The sequence below is a fragment of the Oreochromis niloticus genome, linkage group LG12 (assembly GCF_001858045.2).
Source record: "Oreochromis niloticus isolate F11D_XX linkage group LG12, O_niloticus_UMD_NMBU, whole genome shotgun sequence".
In the NCBI taxonomy this organism is placed as follows: Eukaryota; Metazoa; Chordata; class Actinopteri; order Cichliformes; family Cichlidae; genus Oreochromis; species Oreochromis niloticus.
Window position 1 is genome coordinate 36,945,336 of NC_031977.2, and position 21,149 is coordinate 36,966,484.

The following is a 21,149-nucleotide window of genomic DNA, read 5'->3' on the forward strand; positions in this document are numbered from 1 at the left end:
AAAACTGGAGTAATGTGTGACCTCTTGTTTGTGACAGTTAAAAGTCCTTATAGTCTGAAGGCAATCCACAGCTGATTTATTGAGACAAGTAAAAATACCGTTACAATAATCCAGGATTAGGCTTCAAACTTTCCTTTTTGCTAAAGCATATAGTTAGGGCTGGACCAGGTGACCCTGAATCCTCCCTTCATTATGCTGCAATAGGTGTAGGCTGCTGGGGGATTCCCATGATGCACTGGGTGTTTCTTCTTCACTCACTATGTGTTAACAGACCTCTCTGCACTGAATCATACCTGTTATTAATCTCTGTCTCTCTTCCACAGCATGTCTTTATCCTGTCTTCCTCCCTGAGCCTGGCTCTGCCGCAGCACAAACAGCTCATTTATTCAAACAGCAACTATGTTCGTAGCATCAGTGACAAGAGCGCAGTGTCCACGTGAGCATGCTTTCATCACGGCGTTGTTTCCATCTCGTGACTTTGTTCATCATGCAGATTAATGTAGACGTATCTCATCAGTCTTTTTTCTGAAAGTTTGACCTCAGTGACCTTCAGTCCAGAGTCTTGGAGATGTTGTCGCGGTCAGTGTTCAGTGCCGCCGCCCGGCCGACCTCACCTGCAGCTCTCTGAGCCAAAAGGTGAGAGCCGCTGCTGCAGACTTCAACCCCTGCTCAACCACGTGTCAATCAGATGAACCTGAGGTGTCGCAACGATCGCGGTGTGTAGAAATGTGGACTTTGACCTCTTGGGCCAGCTTCCAGGTGAATGAGGGTTTCTCGATCCTGCCCACGTCCGTATTTTGTTGTCGTGTGGAGGCACTGATGATGAGCAGAATCTGATGCAGCTGTTTAATACACCAACTATTCATTTCTGTTAAAATTACATGTAAACAGAAAGTCTCCACAGTCCATGAAGTTAGCGCTGGACCACATCTTATAGATGAATGTTTCATTCATCGGTGGCTCTGATCGGCGCTTGTTCAGCTCACCACTGATCAGTTGGTCATTCAGAGAAAATAATCCATAATCAGCTGCCGGCAGGTCGGCGCTATAATAAGATTGTGTTATTTAAAGTGAACGGGGTGATCAGACGCACTGGTGCTGCTGGTTATGTACACGGGGGGAGAATAAATAAAGATAGAACATATTTATCAGTCATGTGTAATATTCATACAGGTGTGTCTGTATGATGCATCCTGTTTCCTGCACAGGTGTGTTTGATGTGGGACGATGAACGGCGTCTCCGTGGCTGTGAGTTGGAAACAGATCATGTGACCAGCTGTGACACCCCCACAGTGTTCATTACTGTGTGAGCTGGTGATTTCCCATATTCATGTATGTTTAGAGAAATGATTTTGTAGCCTCAGTATATGCTGAGCTTCTCGGGGCCTCTGTGGTCTGACACTCAGGTGGGCTGGTTGGTGTCCTGGCCTCAGCGGGACATTAAACTCACACTTTGAGGGATGAAGGTCGGGAAGTTTTAGCATCACTGCTCAGGTGTTGAAGGGTAAATTGGCTGTTGTGACTCTGAGGATGTGGAGCTCATGTGAGCTCAGACTGACGATGATGATGATGGAGGATGTGTGATCTGCAGCAGCAGGTCTGGACGTCTGTAGAAAGCACGACTAAATCTTCTCTAAAAGCAGCTGAAACTGTCACGCATTACAAACACGTCAGCATCCAGCTGCAGGCTGATGTTCCCCAGCTACGACACCATGAACCACCATCACGAGTTCATGGATCGCCTTCATGCTCCACCTCAGTCCAGCAACAGGATCTCACCTCCATCATCATCCGTCCATAATGGTGGTGGCATAACTCAGGAGGGGGAGCACGTCATCTGCTAATCATAAGGTTGATGGTTTGATCCCTGGCTGCTGCAGTCGGCATGCTAAGATACTGAAGGTTGTTCTCGATGCGTTCATCGGAGTGTGAACGTTAAGGCGCTTTCACACAGGATGTAGCGCTGCGCGCTCAAACACATTTGTCTCTGTTTTTCCCATGCAATAATGGTTTACCGCTATGGCAAGGAAAGCGCCAAGCACGCCAGCAGAGTACTCGCGCATGCCGCAGACTTGAACTTTGACCCCTGCACGCTGTGACGTACCTTCACGTGGTCAATAGAAACAAAGCCTTCAGTTCAACCACACGGTGTGTGTCTGAGTTCGATGAACTGATACAGGTTTACATGCATCTGTGGGGACCTCCTGAGCCTTTTCAGCAGCTCTGTGGGAGGACAGCTGTGCTGTGGAAACGATACACTTTCACTAGTTACAAAGCTTTCTTCTTTACGAATGGGCCATACATGTTTTAATTAAACATTTGAACACAAGCTCTGGTAGAGGATCCAATGGCAAAGATACGTGTTTTGAAATGACAGGAAGTGGGCACATCTCGTACAAGCAGAGCGCAGCAGCCAGCACAACGCAAATTTTGGGTCGTTCGCTCTGGCTAGTGGTCAGCGCGGCATCCGATGTGAAAGGACCTTCAGACAGGAAACACACAGATGTAGAAATGAAGTGTGAGTGAGTAAGAATGAGTGAAAAAAGCATATAAAGTGCTTTGAGTGCTCATCAACTCCAACTGCTCCACCCTGGGCCTGAGGACTCTTCCTGTTAGAAGGGAGCTTTTCCTTCCCACTGTCATCAAGTGCTTGCTCATAGGGAGGCGTCTGATTGTAGGGTTTTCTCTGCATTATTGTAGGGTCTGCCTTACAGTACGACGCTCCTTATAAATAAAACTGAATTAAAAATTAGAGGACTACATGAGAACCAGTCCAGTTACCCTCAGAGTAACTGGACCGAGCGTGATGCATTTAAATACAGATCAAAACCGGTGCTAGAAAAACATCTAAAACAGTCGGACCTTCATCCCTTAAAGGGAGCTGAAATTTTGCATCATTCCTACTAAGCAGGGAATCTTTCCACTGGAAATCCCAAGATGGTCAGGTGGGATCAGCTTTAATCATTAACTAATTTTTGTGGCCTTAAAGACACGGTGATGAGGTGAGGTTTCCACCATCAGGTAAGGGCAGGTGAGTTGACAGGCAGGCAAGCAGTGATGTTTCATGGATGTTTGGAAGCAGTTTTTCGTCCTTCAACAAAATCTGGAAGTCTCTCTGATCCATCTGTGGGTACCGGACCAGAATCTGAATATGTTTCTGTTAACAGGAGCGAGGGAGGGAAGGAAACCTCTGGTAGTAAAATGTCTGTAGGTTTTACCCTGCATGTGTCTGTGCCTGTAATGTCTCACTCTCGGCACTCACTCCCCGGTTTGGCACCGGGTCAGTTCTCTGTGTTACAGCGTATTAGCATCAGAACAGGTGCAGCCGATTAGCTGCATGACCCGCTGCGCCTATACCAAAGCTCATCTCTGATTGGCTCGAGGAGTGTTCTTTGGGCGGATCTTGAGAGAGAGCTCCCACAGCGCCTCCTCAGCCAGATGATCGCTGAAGTCGTTAAAGAAGGAAATGATGTCATCATCAGGCAGCAGAGTGTAGCTCCTGCAGAGAGAAACAGCTTCAGCATACAACAATACAACCACGAGGTATTCCTAATGATAGAGGCGGAACTGCTCTGTAGGTAACTGACACTTGCTGGTAGCTCCTCAGGGTGTCCAGGATGTTAAACTGCTGCCAGCGTTTGGAAAAGTTAACCTTTGAACCCTGTGATGTCATCAAGGTGTCGGGATTCCCAAGGTGGACAAAAGTCAAGTCCTGCAGAATCAAACCCCTGAGAGAGAGAGAGAGAGAGAGACGGGCGGACAAAGCATCACCTTCAGACCTGAAACATGAAGCTGCAGTTCCTCTGACGTCCAGCAGAGGCAGCAGTCCCCATAGACTCCAGTGTTAAAACTTTACAGCAGAAACAAACATGTTTACATCCGGATACACAAACTGTTTGGTCTGTGGATAGTTTCCTCCTTCATAATGCCTGCTTACATTGTATTGTTTGACTGACAGGTGAATGGTGACACAGGTGGTCGTAGCTGCCAGCTAGACTAAACCTCAGCCAATTGGAGACCCTGAACTGGACCTCTTGGTCTGTGTTTGTGCTGTTGGAGCCTTTTATCTAAGCAATAACGTGGCTGCTGTGAGGTTGATCACATAGGAATGTTCTACATTAGGGTTACTGCCCAACAGGTAGGGTTTTACGTACAGGTAGGGTATACAGGGAGGCTCCACTTCAGCCAGCGCTGCTCTGTAGGCTCTGAAAGAGGATGAACTGTCGATCAAGGTGCTGAACTCCTCCAAAGCCTGAAGCCAAACAGACATAAAACACTGTTAATGCACTGAGGTGAACGGATGAAATAATCCCAATGAACTCAATCTGACCTCTGAGGTGCTTTTCTGCCAGTCCAGGCGTCGCAGAGGGGCAGAGTCCAGCGCTGACAGGATTGACAGGTACGAGTTAAAGTTATTGAGCTTCCTCAGGTGCTGCAGGAAAAAAGAACATGTGCGGTTTGACACGATGACATGACAACAGACCACAGTCTGGAACCACAGATTGACACACAGATTTTGTAATGATGCAGTGAATTTGTAAAAATAAATCTTTTATTCCAGTTTGTCAGTCTAATAAATTCTGATGTAGCTGCTGTCCTCCCTGACTGGAGGTCCAAGACTGAAACCAGCTTTGAATACAATTGAAGAGACAAAAGGACTTTTTCTACTGCAGACTCTAACGACCTTCATGATCTTCAGGAACTTCAGCAGCAGCCTCTCTCTGTCCTGAGGTTTGTCCTGAAGGATGATGACGGAACGAACCCTGAAATCACAAAAAGAAGGTTCATTAGTTTCAGAAGCTTCTCCTTCTCTGTCTGTCCCGTCCTCCAGTCCTGTCTGTTTCCATTGAAATAACTTAAAAGTAAAATAAATGAATAATAAAGGTAAAACAAACTATGACAACCAGTATGGCACAAACCGTAATGATCCACCTGGGAAAGTAAATGTGTTGGGTATTTCTCTTGCCTTCAGACAGTAATTCTGATTGCTACACTGCCGGACAGGAAAAAAAGGTTTCAGAAAGCCGATTGTGATTGTGGCATAAAAGAATAACATCAAGAATAACATCATAAAGGCATTTTCTGAGGGGTTTGTGGGCTTTTGATGCTCTTTCTCCAGCACAATTCTGATGGAAACAATAACCTGATAGAGTCACAGATTGTGTTTCTTTGACAGAAGGAAGTTGTGTATCTGCCGGTTGTGTTGATGTTTTACCAGAAGGAGACGTTGTTAAAGTGTTGAGTGAACTCTGTCAGGTTGGGACTCTTCTCCTCATTCTGCTCCTTTGACCACAGCAACACCTCTGGAAGCTGGACAGGTGAGAACAACCAACTGTCACCCCAGTGCACCAAACCTGCAGGCTCTGGCAGGTTGATGAAATAAACAGACTAAATCATGTAAACATAGAGAAAAGGTTTTTCTGTGGCAGCAGATCGTGATGCAGCCACACTGTAAACCAAGAAGTACCGCTGCACGTTCAGAAGGTGTGCTGGTGGAAAACTCAACAAGGAGACGGCTCTTTGTGCCCCAAAGCATCATTTACCTGTTTACCATAAACCAGGTACGAATACTTTGTGTTGTCAAGCAGGTTCATGAGAACAGCTGGAGAACCAGGCGTGAGAGAAGCGGGTTTATACCTCGATCTTTGTGAAGAGTTCAGCATCCAGCAGAGTCAACTGTTCAGCTAAATCCTGACTCCTGAAGTCCAGCAGAGTTCCTGGTCTGAGGCAGAGGGAACAGAAACATTTAAACTTGACCAATGACAGCTCGGTGTGCTTTCAACCTGTCAGGTGTGAAGGCTTACCTGGCAGCCACACCCTTGGCAGCAAGTGGACGGAGTGACTGAGGTGAGCCAATTAGCTTCCACCTCTTCTCCATCTTTGACAGGATGTTGGAGCGCAGCTGGTGGGCCGGTCCCAGCTCTCCACCAATCAGAAGGCTGAACACCAAGTCCATCAGTAGCAGAAGCACATCAGAGTCGAGCTCTATCGCACTGCACACACAGTATTCACACTGATGACACACGGCCAAAAGTATGTGGACAGCTGATCATACTCGATAGATTTGAAAACATCAAGTGTGGCATTAAAAAGCATCCCGTGGCCCACACGGTTTCTTATCAGCCAATCCAGTTGGCTGTAGAGATAGTGTCTGTCTCCTGAATCCAAACTGGAAGCTGGTTCCACAGAAGAGGGGCCTGAAAACTGAAGGCTCTGCCTCCCATTCTACTTTTAAATACTCTAGGAACAACAAGTAGGCCTGCAGTGTGAGAGCGAAGTGCTCTAATAGGGTGATATGGTACTACAAGGTCACTAAGATAAGATGGGGCCTGATTATTTAAGACCTTGTATGTGAGGAGCAGGAGTTTGAATTCAATTCTGGATTTAACAGGAAGCCAATGAAGGGAAGCCAAAACAGGAGAAATCTGCTCTCTCTTTCTAGTCCCTGTCAGGACTCTTGCTGCAGCATTTTGGATTAACTGGAGACATAGAGGCCTTCATGTTAGGTTTCATGTTAAAAACTGCTCATAAGTCTATCAGAAAGAGGGGCTCTGGAAACAGGAGATCTTACCTTTGTTTCTAATGCTTTTATTCATAAATCCTAACTCACACTTCCAGGTAATAAGCAGGTAGAGTCCATGTGAGTGCCTACATAAGACTTTCCTGCCGACGTGTGAATATGAGAGATGGTCTCCTTTAATCACAGCCAAGGTTCAGAGGCCTCTGCACTCTGAACAGTCTTAATGAAGAACACCACCTCATACACTGTGTGAGTAGATGAGTGTGTCTTTCTCACCATAGTTCGTCCACCACGCCAACCAGCAGGTGGAAAGTGTTTTTGGCAGCTGTCAGGTCTGCATGTTCCCGTCTGCCACACAGGTGTCTGTACGTGTTGGCAGTTAAAGAGTCACAGTAAACAGAGTGTGGATGAACAGACAGATAATCACGGGGACTGTGGGAAAGCACATGAACAACGAGGAGGTGTTGAACTAACACAGAGCAGAGAATCACATCGTCTGCACAGACAAACATGTTCCTGCTGGTTCTGTCCAGCCTCCACTCACAGCAGTGTGAGAGAAACAATACTTCAGAGAAGCAGCCATTTGTTTTAATAACACTGTGTGCTTCTTCTTAATGCTGTCCTGTTGCTGAAGCTGCAAAGCCGGTGGGCCCAGCCTCAAAGTGTGTTTGAGGATATCTGTGCTGGAGTTTGCTGATGACATCGTTTGGGCTGATGAAGCTCCTGTAGGTGCAGAGGAAGGCTTCACGGTACAGGTCCTGGTCTACAAACACACATTCAAACAGATCTGATCATCTAACATAGAAACACTCTGAGTGAAGCTGAAAAATAGGTTCATGCATTAGTTCTTTACTTCTAAGCTGGACTGTTGTAAACCCCAAAGCTCCCCGAATAAAGTTTTTCCAGCAGCGTTTCCTTCTGAGCTGCATCACCTCGTCACAACATTAAAGAAGAGCTGAGGAGATCACCTGCTGCCTCTGAAGTCATTTTTGGACTGTTTCCTGTTAACTACGGGCTGTAAATGATTTGCTCGTGCTCATGTGTTTGTTGGATCTGACGCTCTGTGGAGTGTCTGCACAGGTATGACACAGGTGGTGTCTCACATATGATTCAGCATCTTCCCCAGCCAGGTGTCTACCAACACTCACCTCTGCTGCTGGTCCCCGTAGCATAGACCAATAGGACATCAGGTGAGGCTGCCTTTACATCAGGACCCTCCTCCTCCTGAGACACAGGTCAAAGGTCAGCAAACAGGTTAAGTGAAAGATTTAAAGTGTGCGTGTGTGTGCGGGGGGGGGGGGGGGGGGGGGGTGAAAGGTCAGAGCAGCACCTCAGACTTCATGGTGATTCTGCTGAGAATCTTCTTCTTGTCAGTCAGTAACACCTCCTCCTGCTCCTCCGTGCTGCTTCTCCTGTCACGCTCCACCTCCTGCTGGACACTCTGGGTACTGAAGGACAGACAGCTCACTCTGAAGGACTGTGGGTGTGTGTTTGTGTGTGCATGTGTCTGTTTGTGTGCGCGTGCGTGTGTGTGTGTGCGTGCGTGTTTGTGTGTGCATGTGTGTGTCTGTTTGTGTGCATGTGTGTGTGTGTGCGTGTGTTTGTGTGTGTGTGTGCGTGTTTGTGTGTATTTGTGTGTGTGTGCGTGTGGGAAGGTGCGTGTGTGTGTGTCTGTGTGAAGGTGTGTGTGTGTGCGGCCTCTCACCTGTCTCCGCCCTGGCCCTCTTCAGTCGGCCTGTCAGCTGAGTCCTGGCAATGTTAGAAACAAGAAAACTTTGGTGACACCATAAAGTCAAAACCGTCCAAACATTTTCAGACCTCACTGACCTGCTGCTTCTTCTTCGGTGGTAGAATCGGAGCAGGAATCAGCTCAGGTGAGGGAGTGAAGTCTGCGTCCAGCTGTGTGTCCAGGTGTGCGTGAGAGAGCTGGTAGGAGGCGTCGAGCTCTCGATATCGGCTGTTGTATCTCTGACTGAAACCTGGAGGCCTCTGATAGAACATGAGTGGAGACTGATCGCTGTAGGACGAACAGAACTGAAGGTACTCGTGGACTGCAGACAGGCAGGTGAGAGACAGGTGAGAGAGGCGGTTTAATGGATTTTCCAGTCGTACTAATTATGGGTCAGCTGTTCTCTCCCTGTTCACTCACTGTGTCGTTTCTTCTCAGGGAGGGGAGGGGGTGTCTTGCTGGGGGACAAAGGGGAGGAGACAGGTTCATCTGGGCCTGTGTTGTCATCACACTTGGCATTGCTCTGGTCCTCAGGGGCAGAATCAAACCCAAAGCATGGCTGAGTCTGGGAGCTTGTGTTACCTAAAGTTCACAGACAGGCAGCAAGTCAGGCTGACAGACAGAGAGGGGGACAGACAAGTCACTCAGGTGTGTCCTCACCTGTGGTGCTGCGTCGCCTCTTCTCCGGCAGGGCAGGAGGGAGACAGGAGGAACCAGGGAGAGGGGGGAGCGTCTCCGAGGAGGACTGATCTGTGTCGAGGAAGGCATAGTCTGGATCGTCCTCTGAAGACAAGAAACAGAAAGTCAGATCATCACAGACCACCAGGTCCATCAAAACCAGAAAATCACAGGTCAGAGCCAGTTCAGAATATCACCTGTACAACCACCTCTCCATTCTGATCGGCCGAGCTGTGTGGTGGGAGACAACCTGTCTCCAAACAATCGCAGTCAGTCTCAGACAGACTGGTGAGGGTGTGCAGATAACTGACGTCTGATTTATCAACACGGATTGAACAGGCTGAAATCGATCTGAGTCAGTCTGCTCTGATGAATGGAGCTGCAGCAGGGACTCCACTCAGCTGGTTGGGGTTATATTCCTATAAAAAGCGAGGTTGCTGTGCGCCTGGGTCATTTTGCAGTTGAATTGCTGTCCCGCAGCGGCTACGTCACTATTTGTAGACGAAATTTCAGTTTCAGATCTCTGAGGTCTGAATGTAAGAAGTTAATGTGAGTTTCTGTGTCTGCACACGGCAACAGATTGCCATTTTGCACACTTATCACCCATAATCACAGTATTATGACAGATAGATTCCACATACTTGGAGACTTGACTCCTTTCAGTTGCAGACTGGAAGCAGATTGACTGAACTGCACTTTTATTGCTGTCTTCATGCACCAAAGTCACTCTGAGCTGACTGAGTGATCACAGACCAGTTCTCCATCTTCAAAGCAGCTACTCAAAGGCAACAAGACTGCAACCTCACTGCGCATGCTCACTATAATTTTGGTCATCTCGTTGTCTTTGTGCAGTGTGACTGTAGCATAACCCTCTACACCCATTTTGTGCACACGGAGACTAATCAACACATATACAAACAATATCACCCCAAACCCCACCCCTGCCCACACAGCTCACCAATCTTAGCCATGGTCTGAGTAACCCACATCACTCAGGACACTGAGTGTCTTTTTATTGTTTCAGACATATTCCTGCTGTTTTTAGATGTATATTTTATTCCGGCAGAGTCGGCGTGGAGTGTTGTACATGTGCAATGACAGTAAAGGGCTTTTCTATTTTATTCTATGAGATGAAAAGATACGTTCATGGACAGTCAAAAAAACTGTTAAATGTGGTGACTATTTGATGAAGTGCCCTGACCGCTTGAGGTCTAAAACAACTTCAAGCTCATTGATGTGTTTATTTTTTCAGTTTAAATGTTTAGTCTGTGTCTGTTTCATCAGCTTCAGGCGTGAGCAACGTACAGCTCGCTGATTTATTTTACATCTATTCTGTAAAAACAAGGACAGAGCAGTTAATAGGATATTGGGGAAATGTAGATAACATGCACGGCGCATCACAGTGCTGTGATGTCATTCCTTTCTTTCTCCTCAGGCGTAACAAGAGAAGAACTACGTGAGAGACTTCCTCTGCAGGTGACTCTGACATACTTCAGGTGTCACGATCTGAGTGTCTCACACACACACACACACACACACAGGTGCAGAAACCTGTGAGTCAGGCAGGAGGCAGCAGTGAGCCTCAGGCCAACGCCTCGCTGCAGAGAGGAAGCACCAGCCAACACAGCTTCCTATTTCTGTCAACGCACAGGAAGTGATGTCACTGATACCGCCTACTGCTGACGGGAAACAAGCACCACAGTGTGTGTGTCTGTGTGTGTGTCTTTGTGTGTGTGTGTGTGTGTGTGTGTGTGTCTGTCTGTCTTTGTGTGTGTGTGTGTGTGTGTGTGTGTGTCTGTCTGTCTTTGTGTGTGTGTGTGTGTGTGTGTGTGTGTGTGTGTGTGTATGTGTGCGCATGTGTGTTACCAGTGTGTTCATTCTGAGGAAAACAGTCGGCAGAGGAAATGGAGCATCTCTTCAAACAGTCGTCGTCCTGACACACGCAGGAAGATTCAAACGTTATTAAATGTTAGAAACAGACGGAGCTAAAGACATGCTTTTATTCTGTGGTTTCCACACCCACACACACACTCACACACACACACACACACACACACACACACACACAGAATAAATCTGGATTAAACCTGGACTGCAGCTCGTTTCTGTCTAATTTCAGCTTCAAATAAAGATTTTCAAAATAAAAGACCATAAAACAGATAAAGTACATATCCATGTAAATATACACGGTTACGTGTGAATGTGTGAACCAGGTGAGCATACCTGTTCAGCCGGTGTTTCTATTTCAGTCTCTCTTCTCATTGGCGCTACTATGGCAACCCTGCAGGGGGTGGGGCTTAATGTTGATTGGCGCTTTTTGGGAGGCAGAGCTGGAGGACTGAAACAGACAGTAGTTAAAGTAGTTAAAACCGCACCCACCAGTGATGTCAAAATTGCGTAGTACACCTTTGCATGCACGCAGCCAGGTCACAAGCTGAAGCAGTTTGTGTTGGGAGAGGCTGAAACTGAGCCTGTGCAGCACAGGTGGCAGTTGTTTCGTGTGTGTTATCACCAGGTGACACAACAATTTACAGCATAAATTCCCAAAATCTGGCAGGTGAAGCGCCGCTGCCAGTGCCCCACTTTCTGCTGGCTCATCACAATCCCGACAGAAAAAACATTAAAACCAGGGTGACGCGCAGAGCCAGCCTCACACCTGGCAGGATGAGATCCTGACAGGAAAAGGTGCGTTCTCCCTCTGAGCAAGAGACGTTACACTTTAATCCACTGGGTTTATACCTGTTGATGACATCACAGCGTCACAGTCAGCTGAACGTCAGTGACATCAGCCTGCACAGGTGCAGATCAGGGAGACAACAGGTGCTCTGGAGAGGCAGCAGTAATGCCACACTGAACACGTCCGACCTCTGACCTCAGAGCCTAAGCGCCCGGTTGATCCGTGGAGGGGAGACCACCTGTAGGTGGTGTACTTTGAAGCAGCTGGAGGTGATGTGGTTGTGATGTCCTCTCTGCTCCTGCAGCTCCTCACTGTCACAGGGAGTCGAGCTCTTTACGCACGGTAGCTCCATGAGGTTTGTTGCTCCCAGCACAGGCTCAGGAGGGTGGAGGACACCAGGAGATGGGCACTAGACGAGGAGAGCCGGTACCCAGCAGCAGTGCTGCCAGAGCGGCAACAGGAGCTCCGGTGGGTCACACTGCTCCGGCCCAGGAGCTGAGCTCACAGCATCGTGCATGCAGCCCTCGCCCTCCACACAGCAATAATTAATAAAGACTCAAACTAATCAGGACAAACTGAAATCCGAAAATTCACTCTGGAAACAAACTGAAATTAAAAAAACAAATGAGATACTAAAGTCTAAAAACATCATCATGAATTAGCTCCAACTAATTATTATTGATCATACACAGCAGCGCCTCTTTATCGATCAGCTGCTGCACACTCAGCCTCAGACAGCCCAAACCTCACAGTTCTATTAAAAGACCACGAAACTGCCTGCTGCCGCCTCTTTATCACCCCCACTTCTTCTTCTTCTTCTACTTGGTATCATGCGGAGACAGGAAGTGTGGGTGTGTGGGGGGAAGGGGTATGTGTGATGTGTTCGTTTGCTCTACTTCCTGTTTCTTCCACGGATCTATTTCTGTTCTTGCACTCAGCAAACCATTTTCTGTCTGCCTGAATGACTCAGCTAGACTGTTCCAGACTGATCCAGACCGAACCAGACTGATCCAGACCGAACCAGACTGGACTCAAGTTTATCTGTTGTGTGTAATTTAAGACTCACCTCTGTCCCAGCTGGGGGGTCACCTGAGTGAGCGACTCTGGGATGGGCATAGGAGGTTTGGGAGGAGCTGAAAGTATTTGCACCTCCCCTCTCTTTGTTGGCTCCACCCCCATGTTCTTCTCCTTCTCATCAGCAGGATTCCTGCAGGACGATATTGCCTGCTCATCAAACCCTGATGACTCTGGCTGGACAGGTGACAGGGGGGCGGAGCCTTCTTGTCTCTCTGCAACCAATCGAACCAGATCCTGAAGAATCCATGAGAACAGAACTGAGTAAAAGCTGTTTCAGACAGATAAAAATATAATGTCCATTCACTGGCTCGTCTCCACTGAGACACAGAGTAGAGTGCAGTGTGATAACCATAACATGACGCAGAACAAACAGAACAGTGAAGAGAAGCCACATGTCTGCAGCTGATCTCTCCAACACTGGGGGAGTCTCAGCAAAGATGGAAAGATGGATGGCCAAAGGAATCACGTAACCTTCATTATGGCATTAACAGATAAGTATGACTGGGGTTTCTGGAAGTGGCTGGATGGATTTCCCCCGCTCTGTACAGGAGTCCCTCAGGGCTGCGTGCAGAGCCCACCTCTCTGTACACCCACAACTGCACACCAACCACAACACCAGCTTAGTCATCATGTTTGCAGATGGTTCAATCGCTCCGCAGTGCTTATGAGTCTGCCTGCAGGGGTAAAGTCTGCAAGCTGTGAACACGCAGTGGCAGGAAGTCATGGCATCATGTATAATGACTGCTGTGATGGTTTCACTATATATACTCTCAGGGTAAAGTGGTGGAGATATGATTAAATATCTGCTGCAAATGAATTCACAACCTTAGACGTGCTAATGTGATGCTGACATATGCAGATATGAGATTAACTTTAGGCTGGAATATGAACAACTGCATAAATGCGATTCACAGTTGAGTCCATACATTTTTGGACAATGACACAATTTTTGTAGTTCTGCCTCATCAGTGGATTTTAAACCAAACAATCAGGACGTGTCTGCAGACGTTCAGCTTTGATTTGGAGAGTTTAACTAAAGCTTTGCTTTAACTGTTTATGAGTTACAAACATTTTACCCACAGTCTTCATTGAAAACTAGCAGGACAAACTAACATACGTTTAAATATAAAGACTCTTTTTAATACACGGGTGGAAGTCTGCCTGAAGTCTTCAAGAACAGATTTTACAGACCTGTGCAGCTAAAGTCTAATGGTCCTGTTCCTGAGTATACCCAGAGGTTTGCACCTGTGAAAGCAGCTTTGACTGTGGACCTGAACACTGCTACAGCTTCTTCCTCGAAGTGTTCCTGACTTGGGTCGATGGTTTATGTAACCATAATTCTGTCTTCATGCACTTTAGTGTCTTCTGTGGACTCTGTGTTGCTCACAGCATTCGTTCATTCTAACAATGAATCAGACTGCTGATTGGGTCAGTTCTAAAGTTTCTGCTCTCTGATTGGTAATTTTGGTTTTTCAGCATAATGACGCACTCCCTCATCTCTGCTGACATCTTTCAGTCATTTGGTCTGGATTTGGTCTTATCCACGCCTTTGTGACATCTAGGTTGGATTATTGCAACTCACTTTACTTCGGTCTTAACTCTACTCTCCTCCATAGACTCCAAATTGTTCAGAATGCAGCTGCTCGTCTCCTTACTGGTAGTGGGCGGCGTGTCTCTATTACCCCTGTCCTTGCTGATCTGCATTGGCTTCCTGTTAAGTACCGCATTCAATTCAAAATCCTGCTGCTTACCTTCGGAATTATTAACAATATAGCGCCAAGCTACCTCATTGAGCTACTTAGATCATACACCCCTACTAGAGCATTAAGATCATCTTCCGAGTCACTCTTGGTACTGCCGAGATCTCGGCTGAAGACTAGAGGTGTCCGCGCGTTTGCCTTGGCTGCACCCGATTTATGGAATAACCTCCCCATCGCTATAGGCGAGTCTGATTCCATCCATTCCTTCAAATCGCAGTTAAAAACCCACTTATTTAGCCTCGCCTTTTCTACCAGTTAACGCTTGCTTGATAGTTAGCTTAACGCTTATTCTTATCTTCGGCTTATTCTTAATTACTTTTAATTCATTTTAAATTTTTTTGATTGTTTTATCCTCTACACTTAGCTTTCTTTTATGCTTTTATATGCAATTCTTTTGCCTTCGTGTGTTTTAATGCCATTCAACCTGCTAGCACGTTTTGGTACCTTGCCATAGCCCTCATCCTTCCCTGTTACTTCATCTTACCCTCTTGCATGTTAAGCACTTTGGTACACCACTGGTTTTTAAATGTGCTATATAAATAAAGTTTGTTGTTGTTGTTGTTGTTGTTGTTGTTGTTGTTGTTGTAGTAGTCGTCGTCGTCGTCGTCATCGTCTGTGTTTCTGGAGGGGCTCAGCGTAGAGCTGCTGCTCCTCCACATCGAAAGGAGCCAGTTGAGATGATTCGGGTGTCTGATAAGGATGTGTCCTGAGGGAGGTGTTTCTGGCAAGTCCCACTGGGAGGAGGCCCTGGGGCAGACCCAGGGCACACTGGAGAGATGGCCTGGGAATGCCTTGGTGTTCCCCCGGACAAACGGGAGGAGGTGGCCAAGGAGAGGGAGGTCTGGGCGTCTCTTCTTGGGCTGCTGCCCCTGCTACCCGGCCCCGGATAAGCGGAAGAAGATGGATGGACGAACATCTTTCATGTTGATGATGAAGTTCAACGCTTTGAATCAACTTCAGATCTTTTATCAGCTTCATTAGTCATGATGAGGGGATAATCCTCACCTAATCATGAAACTGTTGTCCAATTACTTTTGAGCTTCTGAAAATGTGGACTGTGTATAAAATGTCTGTAATTATTGAACTATTACTCTTGTTAAACTGCTTAAATTAAAGCTCATGTTATGATTTAAGTTCCTCTAAGCTGTTGTACCAAGGCAAAATCAAAACCGAGTCGCTGTCCAGAAGCTTTTGAACCTGACTGTAGTAGAAATGTTGGAGAAACGAGCCGACTGTGCTGAAGAAAGAAGGATCCAGAGGGGGAAGTCAGCTTTAACAGTGATCAGGTCTATTTAGTGCTGCTCAGGAGCAAAACAATGAAAAGCATTTAGAAGATGGACAGAAACATTTAGTATTGATAAGTTGCTGCACGTTAAAGTGCAAAGTGTTGTAGTGTGAAGAGTTGGGAGTTCGCCTTGTAATCGGAAGGTTGCCAGTTCGAGCCCCGGCTCGGAAAGTCTCGGTCGTTGTGTCCTTGGGCAAGACACTTCACCCGTCGCCTACTGGTGTTGGCCAGAAGGGCCGATGGCGCAATATGGCAGCCTCGCTTCTGTCAGCCTGCCCCAGGGCAGCTGTGGCTACAACTGTAGCTTGCCTCCACCAGTGTGTGAATGGGTGGATGACTGGATGTGTAAAGCCCTTTGGGGTCCCTAGGCGGGACTAGTAAAGTGCTATACAAATACAGGCCATTACCATAAAGTCTTCATTATTTTTAATGTGAGCGTTGATGAGAACAACTCTGAGTGGAGATACTGAGATCTGAATCCATTGGGTGACATCGGACCAGATAAATGATCAGAAATATGAATTGATTATTAAAGGAAAATTAACATTTAAATGGTTCGTTGTGCTTCCAGTGCAGTTTGAGTTCAGGTTCCCACAGCGAGTTCACTGGTTTCACTTCAGGTTTTAATGCTGAAAAATGTTTAGTTTCAGTTTTCATGAGTTTCACTATTCATCGTGCATATTTCAAGAAGTTCAAACTCTGAAGCCTCACAAACATCTGACTGAAGCTCATGTGACGCCTCTGTCGTCCTCGTCTCGGTTATCGACCGTCTCACTCTTTGTTTTCTGTGTGTCAGCGTCAGTGAAAACTCTCACACGTGTGCTTTAGCTTTACATTCACTAAAACGAATCATCTTTATTTATAACATGATTTTTATAGCCAAAAGTTTTAATATGGAGGGAAAAGAACACGATTAGCACATTTAATATTGAGCATGTTTGTGCAAATCACGACTCAAGTACTCAACTTTGACTATGAATAAATAAATAATAAATAGAACAAACTGCAGCTGAGAAACGAAACAATTAAGGAAAAAAGGAGAGTTTCAGACTAGAGCAGCTGAAGCTTGAACAGGAAGGCCGAAACGACGATGGGAGGAGGACCAACACACCACGTGGACCTGGGTTCAGCCAATCAGAGGTTTCATCAAAGTACTAAAAACACCCTTCATATTTAAAATGGTGTTTGTTTGTCCCCTTACTTCTGAGCGTCTGAAACTGTGACACAGCATCAAATAGCCACTGCCGAGGCTTAGCACAGTTTACTTCATGAAACAGTTTATGAGCCACAAACCTCAAACTTGTTAGACGCAGAGAATTAAAGAATCATTTAAAATAATCAAAACTCAGTGGAAACGTAATAAAGAGCTGTTGTTCATGTTTGTGTATTTTTGGGCCAAAGAGCTTCAGGCTGACATGCCTGTGTGGGATTGTCATCAGAGGTCAAGGTCAGTCTGGCTTAAAAAGAATAAAAAGAGTTCAGAGGTGTGAGGTTCGTCATCATCGGGCTCCTGAATGGCACTCAGGAATATTTAATGACGAGCGGACGAGTCTAACCAGAAGCTGTTTTTAGAAGGACGTTTCCCTCGCAGATGATTTCTGTTCCCGTTTGTCACAAGATCTGTTTGAATACTGAGAATGTATTTCTGCGGACTCAGCGAACACGAGCCCATCGAGACACATGACGACATTCCAGGAGCTTCAAACACATTTCAGACAGCTGGTGACCATTACACTCTGTGAGATCACAGACGATCAGAGGCAGGTCACCAAGCTCCTCACTGCTGCTCGGTCTGAACCCACAGACCCGGGTCCACGCCGTCAAAAGACGACTCTCAGAACCCGCTGCCTTCACTTTCTCAGCTGACTGAGCAATTTTGGCTCATGATTTGAGAATTCGAGAAGCTGGAAAAAACGAAATTAGACGTCCAGTGAATGTGAAAATAAAAATCTGGCATAAAAAACACCCAAAACACCAAAAGTCTAACAAATGTCCCGTGAGAGTTTCTTTGTTTGTCTGTTTTCTTTCTTGTTGTATGTGTTTGTGTGTGTTTGTTTATTTGTTTGTTTTTATTTATTAGTTTTTGTTTTTCTTTCTTGTTGTATGTGTTTGTTTTGTTTTCTCTTTTGTTGTTTGATTGACTGATGTGGTTTATTGTTTGTTTTTGTTTGCATTTGTTTGTCTTTATCTTTGCTTTTTGTTTGTTTGTTTGTATTGTTCTACAGCCTCACAGCAGTGAAGCACCTCGGGGCAAGGTGCTGCTGTTTGATGCTGTATAAATAAAGCTAAACTGAATCTAGTCTGTGATTGGTTCTCACCTTGACGTTGTCCAGCAAGGTCCTGATCACTTTGGTAACACTCTCTGTCGACTCCTTGTTGTCGTGGGAGACACTCTGCAACATCACCTGATCAGTCCAGTGAATCAGCTGACCCAGAGAGCGGTAGAGGCGAGCAAGACAGGCAGCGACCGTCTTACTGCAGGGACACACACGGGTCGGATGGAGGACAGTTCAGAAACTGTTCAGAAACTGCCATGTCAGTGACACCTACCTGCTGTGTAGGCGAGGCTCCAGCTGGACCAGAGTCTGGACCGCCTCCAGGACCCCCCCAGAAGCCCCACCCAGCAGACCACCGACCACAGACTGGTTCAGAACCGGTTTGTCCACGCCAGGTTTGTCAACACCCAGTCGGTCCACCAGAGCCTTAAAGTACTGCAGGGAGCTGACCACGGCCCGCTGCTGGTCCGCGAACACACCTGACGACTGCACATGCGCACACACACACACACACACACACACACACACACACACACACAAAAACACTGTTCTTCAGCATCAGCTGATAAATTTGAGAGAAGTAGGGTTAGGAGTTGGGCGTTAGGCGTTAGGAGTTAACCTTACACAGGGGACTCTGTTTAAAGAGGAAGTTGATGAAGAGCATCTGTTGAACTTCATCAGCTGCAGATCTTTGAGCTGTTCCAATATCAGATCTCAGTACTGGAGCTGATCTCAGTTACTGTGGTCTGTTCTTTGGAACGAGCTGACCTGAGATCAGTTACATAGGTGCGAACATGCAGACTCAGACACAGGTGTGCACTCTGCAGGTGCTGTCGTTCTACTGTCACTCCCTTGCTCTCCACAGGGTTTCATGATTTTATGTTTTTATCTTATGTGTGGAGTCCACAGAGGTGCGTGTGATGAAATGTGCGCTATAAATAAGCTTGTGATTGTTATTGTGTGTTACAGTGTTACAGTGTGTGATGATGTCAGCAGTTGTGCCGAGGCGTCCTCAGAGAGAGCAGCCACTGATCCTTTCTGCTGCCATTAGAAGGCTCTTCTGAGCGTGTGCAGGAGATGCGGTCAGCTGACCTGAGCTAAAAACACACCTCCTCTGAGGTCTTCAGACTTCCTTCCTGTGGTCTGACCAATCAGAAGCTGACATTCTGTTTGGAGAGCTGTAGAGGAGACGGACCATTTGGCTCGTCCTCAGAGCTCAGGTCGAAGCAGCATGATGGTATGATGGGCATTAGCGCACATTCATGGGTAACTGTGACCTCTATGAACACCATTAATGCTGAAGGACGTCTGCTCCACCCAGACATCCACCCGGATCTTTAAACAAACCTTGCTGAGGTCAGACTCCAGCAGCCTGCCCTGAATGCAGGCCGGACCTCCACCCACGGGAACAACTGGAGCTTCGTGAAACCAAAAACACACCAGAAGCAGCTGGTCTGCTCAGCTTTGACAGCGTTACAGAGGAGCTCAGAAAGAAGCCTGCAGCTACAAAAACTTTATTCTAATGTCCTGTTTGGAAAATGTTCTCAACCAATCAATCGATCAGCTGGTTGGTTTTTGAGCAACTGGCAGCAGGTTCGTCCAGGTCCTGCAGTGCACATATAAATTCTGACGTCACGCGATGTCACCTCAGCTGACGTCTGAGGACGGTTTGGGGTTCAAGGTGCTGATGTGACTGCGGGTCCTCACAGAGACACAAAGACGTGTGTGTGTGTGTGTGTGTGTGTGTGTGTGTACGTACCTGGGGCTGCTGCAGGTTCAGGTCAGGTGGTTTGACTCTCAATGATGGGGTGAGTCTGACAGGACGTCTCGTCCGCTGTGGGTGGAGCTTATCCTTCAACCTCATGGTGAGATATGCAATCTGGGAGGCTGAGGAAGAGGACCCCATCATCATCATCATTATCTTTACATTAAAAGAAAAAAAGAGTCCTAACAAAGTCTGGCAGGAAGTGCCGTTAGTCTGCGGTGGCTAACAGTTAGCCTGTGAGAAGAGAAAGAGCAGAAGAGGAAGAGGAGGACGCTCACCTGTCTTACTCTCAGCCCGGGAGGACATGTCTGCAGACAGTTTACTCCTCTGCTCTCATGTCAGACCCTTGCTCTTCTTCTGTGTTTGTTTCTCTTCTGTCGCTAGCCCTCCGCTCGGCTGCTCTCTCTTCCTCTGTCTCTGCTTCAGTGTGTCTTCCTTCCTCGTTGCTTCTTCCTACTTTCGCCTCATTTAAATGAAACTCAACCTCTCAGTGAGGATGATAATGTTCCTGTGAGGTCACAGAGCTCTGTAGTCCTGCACCTCCACCTGGTGGTGGTGAGCAGATGGCACAGCTGAGCCTGTTGATGGAGCTGAGCATATCAGAGGCAGTATGCATGCTTATGTTAGTAAACAGACTGCATTCATCAGGATTTATAAAGGTGTTAAATATAAAGTAAAGAAATGAGCTGTTTTACGACTGTTTTCATGACTGTGTTATTGTACCAACACTATAATCATTCCTGTCCTTTATGGCAGTATTTTTACAGAACTGTCACGTTACATTTATTATAAGTTTATAATAACTGATCTTCAGTTACTGTGTGGGCCTCGGAGTGCAGGAGCTGAGTAAAAACGTGTTTCAGTAAAAACGTATTTCAGTAAAAATGTGTTTCAGTAACAAACCTATTTAAGTAACAAACATGTTTCAGTAAAAAACGTGTTTCTATAACAAACCTGTTTAAGTAACAAATGTTTCAGTAAAAATGTGTTTCAATAAAAAGCCTGTTTCAGTACAAACATTTTTCAGTAAAAATGTATTTCAGTAATAAACCTGTTTTAGTAACAAACCTTTTTAAGTAAAAAACATGTTTCAGTAAAAATGTGTTTCAGTAACAAACCTGTTTCTCTAAAAACATGTTTCAGTTAGAACGTGTTTCAATAACAAACCTGTTTCACAAAAAACATCTTTCAGTAAAAATATCTTTCAGTAACAAACCTGTTTCAGTAGCCAACCTGTTTCAGTAGCCAACCTGTTTCAGTAAAAATCTGTTTCAGTAACAAATCTGTTTTACTAAAACCATGTTTCAGTAAAAACGTGTTTCGGTAAAAACATGTTTCAGTAACCAAACTGTTTCACTAAAAACATGTTTCAGTAAAAACGT

The 21,149-nt window shown here is 46.3% G+C and overlaps 1 protein-coding gene across 1 annotated transcript; it reads right to left on the reverse strand.

Moving 5' to 3' along the window:
- Positions 1–711: 711 nt before the first annotated feature.
- On the reverse strand, positions 712–20,706 carry LOC100712315 (rap guanine nucleotide exchange factor 1). The gene is made up of 23 exons (XM_005460144.4): positions 20,046–20,706; positions 19,762–19,889; positions 18,277–18,488; positions 18,045–18,201; positions 12,671–12,915; positions 11,151–11,265; positions 10,794–10,860; positions 8,910–9,032; positions 8,670–8,831; positions 8,348–8,571; positions 8,226–8,269; positions 7,851–7,968; positions 7,669–7,744; positions 7,199–7,283; positions 6,797–6,889; positions 5,805–5,993; positions 5,638–5,722; positions 5,216–5,310; positions 4,685–4,763; positions 4,331–4,432; positions 4,155–4,252; positions 3,588–3,728; positions 712–3,499 (listed from the first exon to the last, which is right to left on the reverse strand). Exons 1-23 carry the CDS (start codon positions 20,071–20,073, stop codon positions 3,364–3,366), a joined length of 2,802 nt encoding a protein of 933 aa, XP_005460201.1. The 5' UTR covers positions 20,074–20,706; the 3' UTR covers positions 712–3,363.
- Positions 20,707–21,149: the final 443 nt, after the last annotated feature.